The sequence below is a fragment of the Cottoperca gobio genome, chromosome 19 (assembly GCF_900634415.1).
Source record: "Cottoperca gobio chromosome 19, fCotGob3.1, whole genome shotgun sequence".
Taxonomy (NCBI): Eukaryota; Metazoa; Chordata; class Actinopteri; order Perciformes; family Bovichtidae; genus Cottoperca; species Cottoperca gobio.
In genome coordinates this window covers 9,369,885-9,390,643 of record NC_041373.1, presented here as the reverse complement: position 1 = coordinate 9,390,643, position 20,759 = coordinate 9,369,885, and the positions used below count along the sequence as shown (strand labels likewise).

General features: G+C 39.8%; 1 protein-coding gene across 1 annotated transcript; it reads left to right on the top strand.

Moving 5' to 3' along the window:
* Positions 1-1,303: 1,303 nt before the first annotated feature.
* On the top strand, positions 1,304-19,973 carry pgs1 (phosphatidylglycerophosphate synthase 1). Its single transcript, XM_029456680.1, is given in 12 exon segments — positions 1,304-1,453; positions 5,892-6,093; positions 7,785-7,862; positions 11,378-11,449; positions 11,451-11,478; positions 11,559-11,748; positions 12,003-12,181; positions 13,075-13,274; positions 14,877-15,168; positions 16,508-16,656; positions 16,746-16,876; positions 19,456-19,973. Coding segments are annotated over 11 exon segments (1,626 nt in total). The 5' UTR covers positions 1,304-1,337; the 3' UTR covers positions 16,866-16,876; positions 19,456-19,973.
* The last annotated feature ends 786 nt before the right edge of the window (positions 19,974-20,759 follow it).

Genomic DNA, 20,759 nt, shown 5'->3' with positions numbered 1-20,759 from the left:
CTTGAGCAACCACCGGCAGCTATACTGCTGACTTGAAATACTCTATTTTTGCATATTACATAATAACATAGGAATAAGTAAAACATATATTGTTAATAAATAAAAATGTTGTATTAAGATTGGATTAAAGAAAATAGAAAGACGCTATAAAAGTAAACAAAGACAGCAGCTACTATGTTCTCTTACTCTATGTGTATGTGCATTAAAAAACAAACTATTTAACTATAATAACAACATTAATATAAACAATACTCACCCCATCCTAATACTATCACGAGCCTTTCAACAGTTTAATTACAGTGTAACAATGAGCATCAACTAGGTGGAGCATGTTTAAAGTCTCCGTGTACTATAATTAGGATTCATTCCTGGAACTAACACTTGCATGACTGAAAACTTGTGATAAAAGCTGGAAGCCACTCCTATGATATTTAAAGGGCAAAGATCGAGCAAGTCTTACTGTAAATTCATTTGGAATACATAAACTAGGGCTGTTTCAAATGTTTTATTGTTAAGCATAATCTTCAAGATAACAACAATGTATAAACAAACATAAAGTCAAAAAACATAGAAAGAACACACCTAAAATAATAAGCCAGACCACAACTTTTGATAAGATGTAAAGATTGTAATACTCCAACATTTGCACAATGGATTAGGGATTTGTTATATTTTATCAGCTGACATCTGACACATTGACATCGATTTGGCAACCCGTCGTGATGATGCTTAAGGCTCGGAGAACTTTATGAGTAAAGTCTTTGTTATACTGTATATGTACAGTGTTCACATTCTTTTGCTTCCCCCCTGTGCTTGTTTTTATACATGCCAGTGTCCTTGATAACAAGGTTTACCTAACAATTGATCATCATCATATATTTATATATAAATTATTTGTTTCTTCCTTTAACTATGATTATTTTACATTATTTGTATATTTACGTTTATTAATTAATTAATTAAATTATTTATTTATTTAAAGTTCTGTCTTTAATATGATTGATTTACATTATTTGTATATTTACTTATTTATTTTCCTTGCATAGTTTAAGTTGTATACCCTGAATGTTATCATGGGTGGGAAAGGCGATGATCTCTATCAGTCCAGGTCAACCACTAGAGGTCATTTAAAACAGTCACAAAATACATACACAGATATAAACATCCAGTTATATATTATTTCTCTGATTAATCTAATTGCTGTTGCAGGTAAAACATAATAATTAATAAGCTTCTCAGTGCTAATGACTTTCTACCACACCATAGTAAAGCACAGTGCGTCTGTGTGCTTGGTTGATGTGTCTATAAAGTTTATTCAAAATCCCTCAGCAGCAGCAATGGCGGCTCCCATGTCCTGGAGGAGGCTGGTGTACTCCGTATACCCACCGGCCATCGCCGGGGTTTTTACCCGAATATCTGACCGGCTCTTCCGCGCACGAGACAGGAGAGGAGGGTAAGAGACTCGGCTTATCCATAGAGACACTGACACGAGGATAAAATATCGTTTGAAGCTTCCAATCAGGAAGAGTTGCTCATGCTTTGCTAATGTTGTTACTGCGAATGCGTCAATTATCGGACCTATAATGCTCTATTAGGTGTTTTTTAAATTCAAAATCTATAACCTACCAACTTGAAATCAATTTTGGGGGAAACTAACGTACATTTAAAGTCAGATTTAGATCATTTCCACCCGATCATGCACCTTCCAAACAGAAGCTAACTTTTAGCAAAAGTATCCGAAGGTTTGTACATGATGTTCCTCTTGGTGTTTGTTATGCAACATGGAGTCTGTCATTTTACCAAAGTCAAACCTGACACCTGTCTGACAGCCTCACCATCACGTGACACTTTACCGGTGTTCCATCCAGTCGATGATTACACAGGTGATTCTAATTATATCGTTGGTGGCTAAATTAGTTGGAGGAACTCATTTCATATACACTCTATATGAATAGACCAACATATTACAATACAGACAATCCATATGACAAAAATGATACATATAATGTGAACATATATGAGCAAAGATGGATCCAGGAGGAAAAGAAGCTTCTTGAAGTCGTCAAACAGATGGAGACTGATCCACACGACCTGGAGAGAGGACAGGCTACACCAAGGGCAGAACTGAAGTACATCATTCACACAGATAGGAGAATTAAACAAACACACAGAGGGTGCGAAAGGAGAGGTGATTCAACAAATGAGAGAGGTCCCAGGACAGCCGATGGTCCATCACACATCTTAAATTGAAAGAAAGACAAAGGGGCGAGCAAAGCATGGAGGCCATGACACCACTGACGAGTCATAATGCTGCTACTGATCTAAAATATTATCACACAATGGAGATACAAACCTCTCCTCTCTATCACAGAACTAGATTTCATTTTATGCAAATAATCCAAGGATCTGGGGTTGTTAATCTACACTTTGTCGTGGTGCTGCTCAATTATGGCAATAATCATAATCACGATTATTTTGTTCAATAGTGGGATCACAATTATTTAGCATGATTACTTATTGACTTTGGAAACATCATGCATTTTTTCTGTGGATTTTCTTAAACTTTAAATATAATTCAACTGAAAAACAAATAAATGTAATGTAATGTAATATACACATAACAAACATTATACATACTATATACATTTAAATAATATAAAAATAAATTGGATGAAATTAAACAAGGTCAACTATGTTTTAGTGAACTGCCACAACCTACTGGAAACTCTTAGCACACGGTTGCTCTGCAAGTTTCCATTGTATTTATTTTAATTGTTTTTAAACTGTGTAGCAGCTTCAGTTGATTATAATGGACACTCTGCTGCAGCAGATGTGTCCATACATGTCCGTGCCCCATGTATTTCAGCATCTAAACGTAGATGGTGTCATTATCACAGCCATTACATTGTGCATCAACATTTACTTCATAATGGTAAGTTAAAGCAATAAACTTTCTCTATTACCACTCATAATCGCATCTACAGACACCATATGGTAAAAAACCCAGTGTGAGAAAACGGCACTCGTATTGGGGATTAAAAAAAATCTACTTTGACTTTACATTACCTTTTGTGTGCTTCCAACTTTGAGGCAACAGTTTGGGGAAAACAATTTCCTGTTTCAACAAAGCTATCAACTATAGCTATTCAACAAAGTTTGATGTGCAGAGAGAGCTCTGACCTTGACTCCATTTAACACCTTTGAGATGAACTGGAGAGCCAGGCCTTGTCAGTGCTGGACCCCACAAAGGCTCTTGTGGCTGAATGGGAACAAATCTCTGCGTCCAGGCGCCAACATCTTGTGGAAAACCTTCCCAGGAGAGATGAAGCTGTTATAGCAGCAGTTTAATGCTCATGGTTTTGGAGTTAGGGTGTCGCGTCCACATACTTATGGCCATGCCTTATGATACATAGTTTTTCCATCACTATATTAAAATACACTTTTAGAACTATTATTATTGCTTGGATCTACATGTTATAAAAAGGAGACAAAGACCAGCTTTTCCAGTTGTCCAAGTGAATCGAGATCCGTTGAGACAAATGAGGATGTAAAATCTATTACGGACTCAAAGCAATTTCCATTCAGAGAAATTTGAATTATGAGGAAGACAGACAGACAGCTTTGTTTCCTTGTTCCTATCACATGCTTCACATCAAGATGTGGTGCACTCGCATACCAAAGTACAAACGGCTTCTCTATTCACTGCAGTAACTAATAAGAGTCTTGCATTATTAAATTTGTCTCAAACCTCGTTAAATATAAATCGGTTAACTTTATTTAAGTTTCATGAAATCACTGTTCTTCAAAGTCCCGAAGAACGATCTTTATGGCATCTACAGAGACCATATTACACTATGTTGATACGAAGTGTGAAAACAGAATTTAAAAATCCTCTGACTCAGTTTTATGGAGGCTTTTATGTCACTGTAGTTTCCACTGAAGTAATTACTGATTTGATATTGTTCAGGTCAGTCCTGCTATAAAAATCTTGAACAGTTGTCAGAACATTTCAAAGTGTGTTTCTTATCTACTCTTATCTTTTACCACTTACATAAAGCTGTGAAGACTATGGGGTCAGCTGATCGATCCGTCGCATTTCATAAGCCCAAGTTCCATGTACTCCTTCTACATAACGTTCGTCATTTGCACCGCTGTAAAAAAAAGTCTGATAATTCAGCACAAGCTATATCAACACATTACAGTTCATTTAACTGATGCTTTTGTCCAAAGCGACGTACAAAAAGTGCAAACAATTGCTGTTCGGAGTTGAACACGAGGATGTTCTCTGTCATCCTACAGTTTTATGGTTCTTGAATGACATGCAAGGTTATGGTAAGACTCGAATCCCAAGCAACGGGGAAATCCCCTCTCTGTGTTGTTCCTCTCTGCAGAAGTTGTAATGTGTGTGTGTGTGTGTGTGTGTGTGTGTGTGTGTGTGTGTGTGTGTGTGTGTGTGTGTGTGTGTGTGTGTGTGTGTGTGTGTGTGTGTGTGTGTGTGTGTGTGTGTGTGTGTGTGTGTGTGTGTCTGTGACTGTGACTGTGACTGTGACTATTGACAATCAGCCTCTGAGGTTCACACTCCACCCTGTCTTTATTTAATGTGGTTGCTTTGTCAGACCACATTGTGAGATTAAATGGCAGAGACTTCAGGGATGTGGTGTCAGGGTGAATTCTAGGACTCTGAGGTGAAAAAAATCCAGACAAACCTGTTAAATCTTATCATGGGTGATGAGATTAAATGTAACAATTGTTCCTGATATATCTATATATATTATTTTTAAATTGTGTTTATTGTTTTTTACAGATAAATTCAATGCAAATACCATTTTTGTGTTTTACAAACAAAGGAGGATTAAAGACTAACAAAAACACGCACACAAAAAAGGTGGCTCTCAAGTTGCTTAACAATTCAAAATGAAAAGATTCATTGTGATGTGTCCTAAAACATTATGACTGACTGTAGGTCTGAAAATTACATATGAGGAGATTTACGGTTTAGATTCAGATTATCCAGTCTATTAATCATTAGTTATTAGTTAGTTAGTATTGTGATGTGTTCTTGTGCTGGTGCAGAGTTCTGACATCTGACACTGGCGACAGCACAATAACACGAAGCCTGGGAAACTTGTTTTCCTGTGTTTATATGGCACAACTGACCTGTTTTATCTGACCTCCTCCTGACGGGCAATTTCTCCTGAATACATCATTCTAGAAATGTACCCACACTTTCAGATGGAGAAAAGGGAAGAAATAAACTCTGAAAGAGTGAAAACATCTGTTTTGGCAGGGAGTAAATGTATTGTATCGAATACATTTTCTATAAAGGAAACATTGGCATTTTCTCACACCTTTTGTATCTGTCTTGACTCTGTTTACCTGGTAAAGTCTCTTAAATCCAAGGACAGAAGTGGAGGACAAACAATAAAAAAAAGCTTGTAATCGGAGACAAAAGCCGGTCAAAGTTTGTGTATTTACCTCCTTGACACGTGCTAGCTAACGCTGCATGAGTGGCTGCAATCGATGCCACTAATTTATTAATATAAGAATATTTTTACGATAATATATCCATCGTGATATAGAAGACAATTATGTGTAAAATAATCCAAATGATGAGCTTCAGAATTCGGCACAAGAACATCACCACAAGGTTTATGTGCGGAGGAGGATTGTGTGATTTAATCGAAAGCTCCGAATCAGCTACTTAATTAAACTCTGCACGCACACAAGTAAAAGAAAAACTAAACGACTCATATTAGCTTTTAAATGACAATTTGCTTCAAATAACTAATAGAGTAATTATACAATTAGTACTCGCCATTTGTTCCAATGTTTTTTTATGTACTAATAATGCAGATTTCTGCCGAATCAACTCGAACACTTGTTTCCTCCAGGTCTTCGGTGCTGCTGCTGGCTCCCCTGCTGGCTGAAGCCGACCCGGCCCCCCGTTATGTCTCCAGGCCCGCCGGAGCTCAGGGCACAGATGGCCTCTGCGCCCACTTCAGATGGATGGCAGAGCACGTACCCGCCTTCCGGGTGCCGGGCAACCACATCCACATCCTCTCCTCACCTGACCAGTTCTACCAGACTATAAAGGTCGGTGTCGCTGTTAACTAAACATTTTGGTTCAGCTTTAACGAAAGGATTAGAAAAACAAAACAAAACTAAGAAAAACAACTCCTGATATTGATTTTGCACAAATGTTCCCTATCGTCCTGTATTGTGATGACCTAGAGATGGCACTCCGCTTGTAGTGCTCAGTGACAAAAAGAAACCGTAACGTTGTCTCTTTGACCCGGTTACTAATCCACAGACCTTGTAGTGAGCAGTTTTCATGTAGGAACTACTTTATTTCTGTATTTCTGTATCTCTGTATCACCGCGCAGAGGGAAGCTTGCACCCACTCATGGACTTCCCAGAAAACAAATGTCACCCGTTAAAACAATCTTAAACAATCCCTGCACATTTCACTTAATATGTGAATCATTAAAGAGAAGAGCAAATGTACAGTTTGAATTAAAACCCTCCAGATTAACAAACAGGATTATTTAGTTATTTCATTACTTACTCCCATACCTGCTGTGTCATGTCACCACATTGGAATCCTTTTATGTTTCCTCTAACGTTAGCCTACTCAGCCGCTCCAGGAACAAAGAAACAGGAATCTGCAGCATTTAGTGCTGCTGTTGTGGCAGCCAGGCTGCAGCTGTCCCTCACACAAACACATTGTTTAGCTTCAAGAGTCTAATTACTTACAAGAAATGAGCATTTCTCCCCCAAGTGTTTTGACCTCTCGTATAGTTACCCCCCTGCATACAAGTCATGATGTGTGTTAATAACCTTTTTTTCTTTTTCTTTTATGGGTGTGATATGCAGAAACTTGTCATTTTGTTTTATTGACACTTCCCCAAACCATGTACAGCTGGAAAGTCTCTTATCTGAATGGCATCGTATTGTTTTTATACAACACTTTCCTGTTTGTCTCTAATTGTTTCCAATCAGTTGGGTGTATCATCATGACATGTGTGCAGCAAAATGAAGAGTCATCACGCCTTCACTTCAATACATTGGATGTGAATGGTTTGTGGTGCTCACAGTAATGAAATGTTTAATTCAATAACACATCTATCTCAAAACTAGATTAAATGAATCTGCAACTGTTTTTTTTTATGAGTTTATTAGTTTAAGTCACTTTCAAGTGAAAATACCAAACATTACTTATATACAGCTCTTCTTCAATTGTAAGGCTTTGCATCTATTTTTTGTGTTTATATCATTGGAAGATATTTTGGTTGATCTGAAACCGAACGATTAATGGAGAAAATGATCAACACAATAATCGTATGTCGCAGCCGTACTAGAAACTACGTCCTGGTTACTCTTGATAATTCACAGACCTTCCTGGTACATTCTGTTAGAGAAACAGCTGACAACCAGAGCGTTATTAACAAGCCGTTCCCTCTGCTAAGACAGACAGACATTTACCAAGGCACACATCTCACAACCCTACACAGTTATGTACATAAATTACACGCAACTAAACTTGTCTCACTTAACATGTTTACAAGCAAACCCACGATTAGTGTTTGTTTGTTGTTTTCTAGTTGCCGGGTTTTCTCTGGCGGAATCTACTTAATCTGCTTTTGTGAAGGAATGACTGTGTGTTCATGTGACAGGCAGGAAATATAGTTCTGTACAATTAATTAATTTTTATGTGAGATATGTATGACAAGATTCCTGACACCCACATACACTCATTGTTGTGTTTGTTTGCCTTTTGCTGTCAGGCGCGGATCAAGACAGCGAAGAGGCGGGTGGTGATGGCCTCGCTGTATCTGGGAACAGGTCAGCTGGAGCAGGAGCTGGTGAGAAAAGTGGTGTTTGCGTGTGTCCGTGTGATTCATGTGTAGAGCAGTTTTTGGTGTGGGGGCAGGTGAGAACAACATCATCCTGAAAACAGGCGTGTGCCAAATAACTGGTCAGAGATGCCAGAAAATGTGAGTCAGTCGTCTTCCAAGAGAACCACAGCGTGGTTTGTTCAGAATGAAAATACTCCAGGCCAGCTACAAGGAATGACCCCAAATTGCAAGGGTTTATGGGTATAAGGAGACCAGAGTTGGCATGTGATATCCTGCTGTTCTTCATGCTTGGAAGGCCTAGCATAACAACATTAACGCAGAACAAACCACAGTCTGGACCGATGCTCATATTCAGCTGTTTTTCATGTTTTTTTTTTCTATCTGGTTCGAGCAGCAGAGAGAGTGAATTACAGAAAAAGGCACAGACAAGTCAAACATGTTTAATTACAGTTGAAAGCATTTGAATCAGCTGTGATAGCTGCCAAACTCTGTAGCCTCACAGGATGATGGATTACTAGAAACGTTGAGTCAATAATGAACAGTGAGTATTTTTCAAGCCCAGGTTTGTTCGTAATTGGACGCAATGACCTGAACGCAATTCAGACCAAAAATGTAAGTGGTCTGTGGTTTTAGACTGAATAATGCAAACTGCAGGCGAGTTGTACCAACACAAACCCGATCCCAGGCTCTGCACAAAAGGTGCTTGACTGATACCGACGGTCACACCTGTGTAGCGTGTTTATTCAAGCGCAGGTGCAGGCAAGCAGAATAATCTGAAGTTCTAAAGAAAGGTATAATATTTTTAGCACACCATATGCAAAGGCGATTCAATGTGGGGAGTTGGACTGCATATGTGAAAAGAGTTGTTTAAAGGCTTTTGTGTCTCCAGAGGGAGTGTGGAGTCGGATAAATCGCCTCAAGTGTCTGTTGGGTCTAAAGATGGAAAAATGTGGAGGTGTGGCGTTGGAAAGAAGTGATGTTACCAGACCTCTGTAGCCCGCTCCTCATCTCTGCTTGAGGCTACATTAGCATAACGCACAAGAATCTCCGACCAACCTGTCTGTGGTGGAGTTGCATTGTGGGTAATGTAGACACCAGGCACCAGAAGAGAGCTTGAATGGAAAAGACGATTTCTCTGGTTCTGCTTCATCAATTCTGACGGGGGTTTGTTTTACTGTCCATCGTGAGTGAGAAAATGTTATACACTACTCTTCAATAAACTGATAAGAAATTAGGGGCACAAGAAAGTATCATACAGAGTATCAAATCAAATCAAATTTATTTGTATAGCCCAATATCACAAATTATACTCTTTTCTCAGTGTGCTTTACAGACTGTACAGGTTACGACACCCTCTGTCCTTAGACCCTCGCATCGCACAAGGAAAAACTTCCTAAAAGAAACCCCATAATTAAAGGGGGAACAATGGAAGAAACCTCAGGGAGAGCAACTGAGGAGGGATCCCTCTCCCAGGACGGACAGACGTGCAATAGATGTCGTGTGTACAGGATAAACAACATAGTACAAATACAACATCCATTCTCAAGAACTATTGATTTTATAATTAATAGTTTATATGCAAAGTTTTGTGGCACACATTGGATCATTTTGTGTCGGTGACTCGTGAACTGAGACTGGAAGTAGCCAAAAGTAAACTTTTTTTAAACTCCGATTTAATGTTCTTTGTTACTACGACAGTTTTCTTAAATCAGATTTTTGTTTTAATCCTAATGTATCGCCTTGCTTACAGAACATTATAGATCGCTTATAGACTGCTACAGTATATCAAATGATAACCTCTGTATCATGATCATTCTTAGCCCGATAAGAAATACATTTAAAACACAACATTACAGGATAAAGACAAATGTCAATAAAACTTCACAAATAAAATGATACAGACTATGGGTATGAATAAACAAAGGTGGTTAATGGTTTGATCTCAAATTGCTGGGCATCAAACTCAAATGACAGGAGCCACTGACTACTTTTTGCAGCTCGTCTTTCCTGTCCTCACCCTCGTACCCGCTGTACTCTGCACGTTTAGGGTAGTGCTGCTTGAGATTGTATTCCTGAAAAGCGTCAGTGTTTTCCTTTTTTGAAGCGATCACATTCAACTATAATAAAAAGTTATCAAACGTCCACCTTTCTTGAGTCTATCTGTCCTCTGGGTCAATGTTTCCTGTGTAAATCCGAGTGCTGTTGGTTGGTAGTTAAAAGGTTTGTGATCCAGATTTAATGTTTCACCATGGGTTTGTAGGTGGTAAGACTCTGAGTAGGTTTTACAAAGCATAATGACTACATATTTCTTCTTTGCTTAAAAGGATAAACACATTTGTTTTAGTGTCCCCCAGAGCTCAAACTCATGATCACATTTCTCTCCTGAGCCAAGTGTTTGTTGTGCACACGTCCCCAAAGAGCTCTCTACTGGAAAGAAGAAATGTTTTACTGGCATGTAAACAGGCACTCTGGAGTGACGTATAACAAATGCATTTGGGCACCAGATGCACAATTTAGCACAAGTAAAAAAAAAATCAGGTGGGGCACAAATGCCAAGCTCGCCACATACAAAGACACTCTACCAGCGGTGCCCTCTGAAGAGCAGCCATTTCCTCTTTGTGCACAAATTAGTTACTCATGCTTTTCCCACGCTGAGTAAACAGCTAATAAAAGGCTTCCAGTGATTATAAATATTGTCTGCCAAGTAATCAATAATCTTAATCTCCTCTATCGTGGAACATTCACAAATACACGCGCAGCAGGACAAAGTGTGGAAAAACAAGGACGCTAAGATCAAAGTTGTGTGTTTCACTTTGTGTGGTCTAAGCTATCTTTAAATTGACATTTATATCAGTCCAATGCACATTATTCTAAGATTACATCTGTCAACAAGATTAGCAACAAATGGCATCTGCTGGCAAAAAAAGAAAAGAAAAAGAAACGTCAGTTTGCTCAACAACGGCAGGGAGTGAGAAGTGACGGACAACAGAAACACTTTTCTCGCTGGTAAAGGGTCCGAGGTTTTGGAAAGAGCTGAGCAGGTTGAAGCAGTAGCAAGTTTCTGATGTTCTTTAGTTAGTTTAGAGTCTTAATTTTTCCCAAATTCAGAGAAATTAGTAGGACTGCACCTCAGGACTATTGTAGTCATTGATTTTAATTCATCAATTATAAAAACATGAAATGTTTAGATGTGTTTTACGTGATTAATGACTTAGAAATATTAATCTGTTATTAAAATTGCTGCTGATTTTTACTTTTCTCTTGATCGACTAATCGTTTCAGCTCTAAAAATCAGTCCCACTAAAGGCCGCTTTGTGCACTGAATAGTTGAACATTTACAGTTGACGTCTAGGTGTGAAGTCTGGTTTTGACGAGGAATAAGAATGCGTGGAGTAAAAAAGACGACATCTCTGGTTCTGCTGCATTATAGAACTCTCCAGCTGTTGGACTGCAGCTAAATCTGTGCAATACTCTTTTAATCATGTTGAAATGTTTGTCCAATGCTCTTTGTTTCTGTGCAGGTGGACTGCATGGAGGACGCTCTAGAGCGCTCACAGGACAACAGTGACGCTCCCGACCTGAAAGTCTCCGTACTTGCTGGACTACACTCGCGGATCAAGAGGTTGTTGCATTCTCCATGAGATCTCTTGTTGCACAGAGCACCGCTCTCATCATGCTGATGTGCTCATGTTTTACGTGCAGGACAGATTAACTCGAGGACCATGCTGCTGCCGCTGTTGCAGCGCTTCGCCTCTCAGATGCGGGTCTCTCTGTACCACACTCCAGACCTGAGGGGGCTGCTGCGGCTGCTGGTCCCTCAGCGCTTCAACGAGACCATCGGTGTCCAGCACATCAAAGTCTACCTGTTCGACGACAGCATCATCATCAGCGGGTATGTTGATTCCCAGCTGGCCTGAAATATAAGATGTGAAAAAATACTTTTTGAAGAAACGACACACTTTCACACTAGTCCACAATTTCCTTTAAAAAAGGATCCAAGAATAACAAGCTCTTAATTACGTGTTCTTTCTCAACTCGATCCTACACTTCAGAGAAATCTTCATATGACCAAACGAACCCTTCTTTTCCTCTTTCCTTCCTCTGTGTTCTGTCTCTGTTCCCTGGTCTCTCCTTCTTATTCTTCAGGGCCAACCTGAGCGACTCGTACTTCACCAACAGACAGGACCGCTACGTGCTGCTGGAGAACTGCAGGGAGGTCGCCGACTTCTTCTCCGACCTTGTGGAGGCAGTGGGAGACGTTTCCCTGCAGCTGCAGCCCGACGACTCGGTCACCATGCTGGAGGGAATGGTGCACCCGTACAAAGGTGTGTGTGTGTGTGTGTGTGTGTGTGTGTGTGTGTGTGTGCGTGTGTGTACGTGTGCATGTTTACCCTCCAACATGTTTTGACACGGTTTGACACTCCATGCTCAGTTAGGGTGGCAGCGTCCTGGTTTTCAGCTAGAGGAGCCAATGGATTTTGCTAATGGAGCTTGAAAGCTTAGACAGGCGAAAAGATGATGGTGTGTGTGTGTGTGTGCATACAGTAAGAAAGATGGAGAGAGCTCTTGCGGTTGGCTAGCCATGCAGCCGGATGTGAAATTGTCAGGATTTTTGCTACACGCACGCACGCACGCACGCACACACACTGGTACTGTGTGTCCGTAACTGGAGTGCAGACTGCCAGGATGTTAGTTTGAGGGATGAATGACATCATGTCTGCAGGAGTAGGCCGCCATGGTAACGAAAACCAGGAATAGAGTTGTGATGTCACAGTGTTGCTGGAATACGATATGGAACTGATACACACACACACACACACACACTCACACTCTCTGGTGAAATTTTAATGAAAACCATTAACAACTGATAATACGAGGATGTACAAAAATAACAGCAGGAAGAGGCAAAGTTTGAGTCGGTCGGTGAGTAACTGATTACAGCACAAAATAGTGTTGTTCAGTTACTATTGTGAGCTATCCTAAAATACCATTTTAATGGTCTCTTGCCAGCCAATCAGAAATGTGCATTTTCCAAAATAGTAGCTCTTGAGCAGAGGTTGTAATTTCTTTCCAATAGACATCTTCCTCTCTACTTCATGCCTTAAGTGGCTGTAAATTCTCTCAAACACACTCGGGTCACTGTGACCCAGAGATCAGTCTGACCCGCCTCCCTCTGCACCCACTTAGCTTGGTGTACGCTCACGTTTTGTTTCTCCAGGCAACAGGCAAGACTTCTCGGCAGCGGCGAGGAAGCGGATCATGGAGGTCATGAACACAGCCCACGTGAGGCAGCGGCTGTTGAACGGGTCGGTGGACTCTGAGGACGAGGGGATGAGCGAGGGGGAGGAGGACACCTGGGTGTTCCCTCTGGTGCAGATGAAGCCTCTGGGGATCCAGCTGGACGAGCAGGTCACACAGGTGAGGCTCAACACAACGACAGTGACCTCTTCTGAGTGGTCACATTTGAACACAAAACATACCTTTGGATGCATGATGCTTAAAAAGATATTTAACCCTTGTGCGTCCTTTTTAAAAAGAGTTGCTCTGATGTTGTTATAGGACAATGTGTCAAAAAAACTGCCATTTAAAATATATATCGATATTATTTTCCACTTTAAATTAAAGAGTTAAATCTTTGAATCAACTTCAGTCCTGATCATAACTACTAAATATTCAATAGTTTTCATAATTTTAAACCTTTTTAAAAACAAATTATTTTTCTTTTTTCACAGTCTGGGATATGGCAATAATTAGCTACAACGTTGATTTTGTGGCATTTGTATCTTTTGACAAGAAAAGTAAGAAAACGGTGTGTATGTGCTCTTGTGGGCAAACATGATAAGAAATTGCTCAATTTGGTGGAAAATAGTAAAACTATAAGTTTGAAGCCTGATGTACTAGAAAGCTTGATTTTATGCTGTAATGGCAGTGAGATCAAACATTTTGTTTTTATTGGATTCAATGCGGACATTGTTGTCCTTAAGGGTCTGAGTGTTTGTATTTTGGCCTCACAGCTTATCATAGACTTATTATAGATTTATTATAGGAGCTGAGGTTGAATTTCCAGAGTTTCCACATTTAGAATAACAAATCACACCCTGGCTGAAAAGGTCAAATTGATTGAAAATTTTTAAAAGCCAAAAATGTCCAAAGTGAGGCACAATGGTTAAAACTAATATGTAATCTTTGACCATGCTGTTAAATATTTTCTTAGTGTTCACTTTGTTGACATTGACCTTCCCTCCCATAAAAAGTAATGCATGCAATTAGATGTTCTTTTGAAGTTATTATGGAATGTTTTGAACATGTGACTAATAAAAGTATACATGACTAATAAACTATCATGTGACTAATAAACCATGAATACATATTTGAACCTTTTATTCCGGGTTTATTAGTCACTTATTCTGGGAATGAACACAATAAAATGATCATCAGATGTAATTTAATACAACAGCATTTTGTACTGTTCCATAGAAAGTTGAATCAACACTGTCTCATTTACCGCTTTTCTTAAAAGGAAAAACTCCTGATTATTTTAAATGCAAAAAAAGGACAAATAATAGAATAAGGTTTGACAATAAGCCTAATATAATTCCTGACATTATGAATCTTCTACAGATCTAAATTTAATCCATTTTCAATAAATAAGTTGTCTGAACATATAAATAAACTGAGATTAGCTACAAAAACCTGCGACATCTAACCAGAACTGCAACCAGTAAACCAGCCAAACTCCAACTGGTCATACAGTAATTAATTATGACAAATCAAATCAGATATGAGCAAAGAGGAAAGGAAATATAATAAACAGAATGTTATCATTTTATTACATTTATTGTTATGAGAATAAATGTGACAAATCATCCTGATTGTATCTCTATAATGAGCCTCATGCAATGAGCAATAATGGAACACTAATAACCAGCCACAGGTAATGGCATAGCAACCAGTTTTTCACAACTTCAGGAAATGGCAACACGTCTTTCTTTACTTTACGTTTTGTTATTAAACCTCTAGCGCCTGCTGACAGACGCCGGGCCGACCTCCACTGTGTTTCTAACCTCGGGTTACTTCAACCTGACCCAGGCGTACATGCGGCTGGTGCTCGGCGCCGGAGCAAGGTACCGCATCCTCACCGCCTCCCCCGAGGTCAATGGTTTCTTTGGAGCCAAAGGCGTCGCCGGAGCGATCCCCGCAGCATACATCCACATCGCCAGACAGTTTTACAACCAGGTGTGCTTTCTGGGCCAGCAGGAGAGAATACACCTGCACGAGTATCACAGATCACAGTGGACCTTCCACGCCAAAGGTGGGATCAAACAAAAGCACACACGCATCGGTCTGTATCAACAACTAACGATCATATTCTTTGACAGTTTCAATTTATCAATTAGTGTATAAGATGTCTGAAAATACACCCATCTCAATTTCCCAGAGCCAAAGGTGACCTTCAAAACGTAAAGATATTTCGAGGTATTAATTCAGTCATACGTTTAAATCTGCGCTTTGCATTGTGGTCACGTCCTCGCATGATCAGCAGCAGGTGTGTGTGTGCGTTTTTAAAGTTTTTCCTGATTATTCATGATCCAGACGTAACTCTAAATACAGATGGAGAGGGAGAGGAGAGAAGAGTGAGGTGTAAGTCCCCTAAGGCAGTCTAAGCCTATAAGCAGCATAACTCGGGGCTTGGCTCAAGGCAAGCCTGAGCCGGCCCTATCTATAAGCTTTATCGAAGAGGAAAGTGTTTAGCCTGCTCTTAAATGTGGAGTAGGTGTCTGCCTCCCGAATACAAACTTGTGTTTGGAGATCGCCAAGAAAAGGCCCAGATCAGAAGCAAATCGACACTCGCTACTGTGAGCGATGCTAGCTGTGTGAGAATTTTCAGAGACGCAATCTTAGAGAGATGTAGTAGGTTAAATATCCCGACCTGTCTGCATTGTGAAAATTGTTTTCGACCTGCATGACGGCAGCAAAGACCTTAAGCCAATGAGAGCGCAAGATATGGGGAATACACACAGCTTTTCAATTATTTTAAACAAAAACAAAGCTTAAACATGTGCTCGTCGAGCCACAACAAGAGCAGGCAGCTACCTGCGTTCATTTTCTAACCTTGTTTTGGACTTGGATCACTCGCTACTTGGAGGAAAGAACTCCTGTCTCGTGCGTGGTCTTGCGCCTTTTACCCGCATCAATTCTCACGTGTTATTTAGACTAAATGTAGTTTAAAAAGCAGTCTTGTCGGGAATTCTTCCTTGTGAAATGTGCAAACCACAACAACTTCATCGTACCCCATTATAAGACAGACAGTCGTGTAATGTGATCAGTACAGCAATAGTGTGTAGGTGTCTTTATCCAGGACTCAGCATCCAGACTTGGCTCGGTGAAAATAATAAAAACCCATTACTCTCTCTGCTCTGCTGTTCTTCTTGTGGTCACAGTGGTATGTAGCGTGAGAGAAGAGGGCTTGTACAGTCATTCCGTCGTAGCCTCGGGACGAGGATGTACACTCACTCTTCCTCATGCTTTGGGGTTTTGGATCCACGCTGGGGATTTCTGCATGTGATTCCTTTTAGTTGTGGTCTGCGCCGACAGAAATCCCTGCTGGAAGCGTCTCTCTGAAGCTCACTGCACTTTTCCTCTCCTCACAGGTCTGTGGTATTACCTCCAGGGGCAGGATCGGCCTTGCCTCACTCTAATTGGCTCCCCTAATTTTGGTTACCGCTCAGTTCACCGTGACCTGGAGGCACAAATCGCCATAGTAACGGAGAATAAGGAGCTGCAGAGCCGGCTGCAGGAGGTGGGTTAACCACAGACAGAAATGATGATTAATGAGTGTGTGACTCTGTACTGAACGCACACCTGTGTGTTAAACTGTGTGCCTCTCAGGAGCAGGAGATTTTGTATCTGCGCTCCACCGAGGTGTCCGGCTCTACGTTCGAACGGCCGGACCGTCACGTCAAGCTGTGGGTGAAACTAGTCACTCCCCTCATCAAGAACTTCTTCTGAGACGCCACCAGGTGTTCACACACAGACATGTACACACTCACTACACGTGGCATTTACTCATTTTTGTTCTGGTAAAGGATCATGTCTGTTCATTACCTCTGCCAAGGAGGGGATGTTTTCGGTTCTTTTATCAAATTTAGCATTTAGCAGCTAAAGAGTCAGTCAGATATTTGGTAGATACCAAAAACAGAGTTAAAAGCAGAGTAAAATATTTACATTAGGTAGATAAGGATGTTAATGTTGGTGCTGGATGTGTGTTTAGTAACAAGTGTACGCCAAATCAAACAAATATTAACTAGAAAAGTGCTGATTGTGTTCCTGACTTTCTCACACACACACACACACACACACACACACACACACACAGTAAAACAAGCTGTGGCTTCTTAGAAATGTCTGCAGTCATTGTGGTGAGTTCCAAATCGCAGGTCCTGTCCTCGTCTTCCCAGCAGCACAAATCTCAAAAGTGAGAGCGGGGACAGCGTGTCGCTGATTCACTCCTGTCAAGAAGTGAGTCAGCGCCGTGTTATAATGATGATCTGAAAGTGTGGTCTGACTTCACCTCGAGTCCTGTCGGGACTTGGCGAGGTGAAGTCAGAGGGTTCATCGCCCCCAAGTCAAGAATGAACATTTTAAAGAGATGGGGTTTTTTAAATTGCGGGGAGACTCATAGAAACTAGGAAGATATGTTCGTTTCATAAACTCGAAACCTGTCAACTTTGTTATGTTGGTTTTTCAGAACAGGAAGTATCACAGGCGGAATAATGACGGTAAATGGATGCTGTCTTAATGCTACCTGCACATATTCTAGCTTGAATGATCTGCTGCCAAAAGGAAACGGTTGTAAATAGATCGTCTTTCAAGTTTGCACACTGTACATGTGAGCAGCAGCACATTCAGGCCTATTGTTGTAAGATGTTGAAAGAACTGGCACGACCGGCAAGAGGACGCAAACACAGAGGGGTTTGGCATCCGTGACCTCGGGCTGAAAGTCGTGTTCGAACTCCAGACATATTGAGACGAGGCTCTTTAGTGTAAAATGATACAAAGACTGTCGGATTCTTTTACTTATAAAAAACAGTAATCTGTCAGAATGTAGTACGTCAGAAAAGAAAATCATTAAAATGTCATAGTGTTATATTCCATAAAAAAAGTATAGTATGCCATAAAATGTCATTTAAGAATGGAGGAAAAGCAGACATAACGGAAAGAATTTGAGGATATTAAAATCACATACGGACACACATACATGTAGGTATGTATGTGTTTGGCAAGATATTTATTTTGTAAGCTTTTTAAAAGTTATTTAATTCCGAATCTGATACACACTTAATTCTGCATATTTATTAGAAAGGCAATAACGACCGAACACGATAGAAAAGTAATTTCTGTCCCATATTTTATTGCAGCCTGTAATTTCTTTAATTCCTGTTTTTGGCAACATTCATGGAAAACAAACAATAACCACTGGCTGTCTGACTGTTGTCTGTTTGTAGAGCAGGTTGTTCACTCTCACTCGTGTTTTATATCCATCTGGCATTGTCATCTGTGTTTACAGCTTATCTCTTTGTTTTTTTCCTGGCAGAGGAAAAAAACACTTTGTTCCAACAATAGCTTTGCCAGTTAAAAGGCTGTGTATTGTTGGAAACTAGTGGCAACAGGTTCCTCTCTGAACATGTTGAGCAGCCTCTATCGACTGTCAGCAGGGTTAACACACAGCTGATGTCATCATGAAGCCTCGTTGGGAGCTGCCTGCCCTCTAGTGGTGAAACTGATTTCCCACTGTAGTTTCACACATTGAACTTACCCCTCGCGACCCATCGACAGTTAAATATAGTGGATTACAATCAGGAAAGATTTTACACAATTTAGAGTAAAATTGTTTATCAAATTTCTTTAGATTTAAAAACACGTTTAAATTTAAGACCACTTCAGAGGTTGATCAATTTTTATTTTATCAACATTTCTTATGGCATACTATTTCATTTTTTTAAGTTCCCATAATGCATAAAGATTCCAACAATTTCGTGTTTTACCTATATATTGGATTATTGCATTCATGACTAATTAGCTTTTTACTTTTGTAGTTGGTCGAGGTGGATCAGATTTAAATTATTTTATATACGGTTGGTTAGCTTAATATATTTTACATACAAAACATGATGCATTGTTTTCAGCATGTGTTTGTCAAATATTAGTCTGAAAAGTAACCAGCAACTAAAGCTGTCAGATAAATGTAGTTAAGTAAAAATGACAACATTTCCCTGTGAATTGTTGTGAAGTATAAGGCTAGTTAAGTACAAGGACCCTCAAATGTGTACTTCGGTACAGTATTTGAGTAAATGTACATGGTTACATTCCACCACAAACCTTTTTTTAAATTAAAATGATACGTTTTTACAGCGGGGAAAGAAATCCTAACTGTTAAATGTGAGGATGAACGATGAGGTAAAACTGATTCGCTGCTTACACTGAACATGACACTGTGGTTCTTTCAGCCTTCACATAACAAACCACAATTTACACTGTAGGAACATCGACAAACACTGGGCAAAATACTGAACACTTGTCTTTGTGTTTTCATGTTTAGCAGGAGACGGAAGGCTTTGATTTTCTTCGGTTTTGAGGTTGGTCAGCTCCTGCAGACGGGACACTCGAGTATCACTGGCATGCTGGGAGTTTTCAGCCTCCCAGGAAGTGACACATACAGGAGAGGATATATATATATATATATGGTGAATTCAGCGGGTAATTCCTTGTTTTTTTTTTTTTATTCAAACTCCAGATCCTGTGGTTTACCTGCACAGCTGTTACTGTTAGATTGTTTGTTTTAACACCTGCTGTCTTCACAGTTTTGTTTTTTTACTACAAGCATTTAAAAAGACTACTTCTACTACTACACATTCATCTCTACAAGTACATGCTGCATGTATAAAATGGTGTTAGAGGCTGTGATGGTAAACAGACGGGTGTGGTGGAGAATTACAATCCCTTGAGGGGCCTTAACAGTTTTTAAGAGAGTTTACAGCAGTAATCAAAGCTAACTGTACAGTGTCTGTGTTATTATCTTTGTAAATTAAAGGACGATGTGCCGAGTTTTTAAAATGACTTCAAATGTGTAACCCTTTTTGTTTGGCGCAATCTGTGATTTCTACCCTGGTCGTTGTTGCAACATACGAAGACATTTCATTCTAAAAGGTAAAAGGACCGCACAAATGTTTAGATGCCCTGTTAACAAGAATCAGGCACAAAAATTCATTGGGGACATGTTTGTCCTTACGGGTCTAATTTGGCTACAGTTTTAAAGGCTTCTGATTGGAAATTTAAAGAAGAAAACAAATGCTTGCATCATACCAAAATGTATGCTGTATGCATTAACATGGACGCCATTATCACATTTAAAAGCCAAAATGTCCCTCTTGGTACATAAAAGGTTAAAAAGCAAGAGAATTCCAATGAAAAGGACAAAATGATACTAACATGTATTTATAAAAGTTATGGGGTTAACAAATCGGCAATGCCTTAATTATTTCTAAAAACAAAACAAGCTCCAAATAAGTGGACTGAGAACTTTAAGTCTTTTGTGAATGTTTTTACACTGAAATATTTTATGGTCATCTTAAATACATCAGTGTTGCTCCAAAGTCATAGTGTGGGAATCTTCCTGCAGCACGATCGCTGCGTGGGAAATTAGATGCAGATAAGAAAAGCAGGAAGTAATTGTGTGGGGGAAACATTGACAGTGTGACGAGTTCTCTGTTAGAGATCGCTTCGACTTGAGATGTTGTAGCTGCACCGTCAGATTAGATCTGATTTAGAGCTGCGTAAGTCTTCACAGTAGTTTGCTGCATCTTCTAAATGTTGTGGTCCAAGTAGAATAAACAAAACAAACAA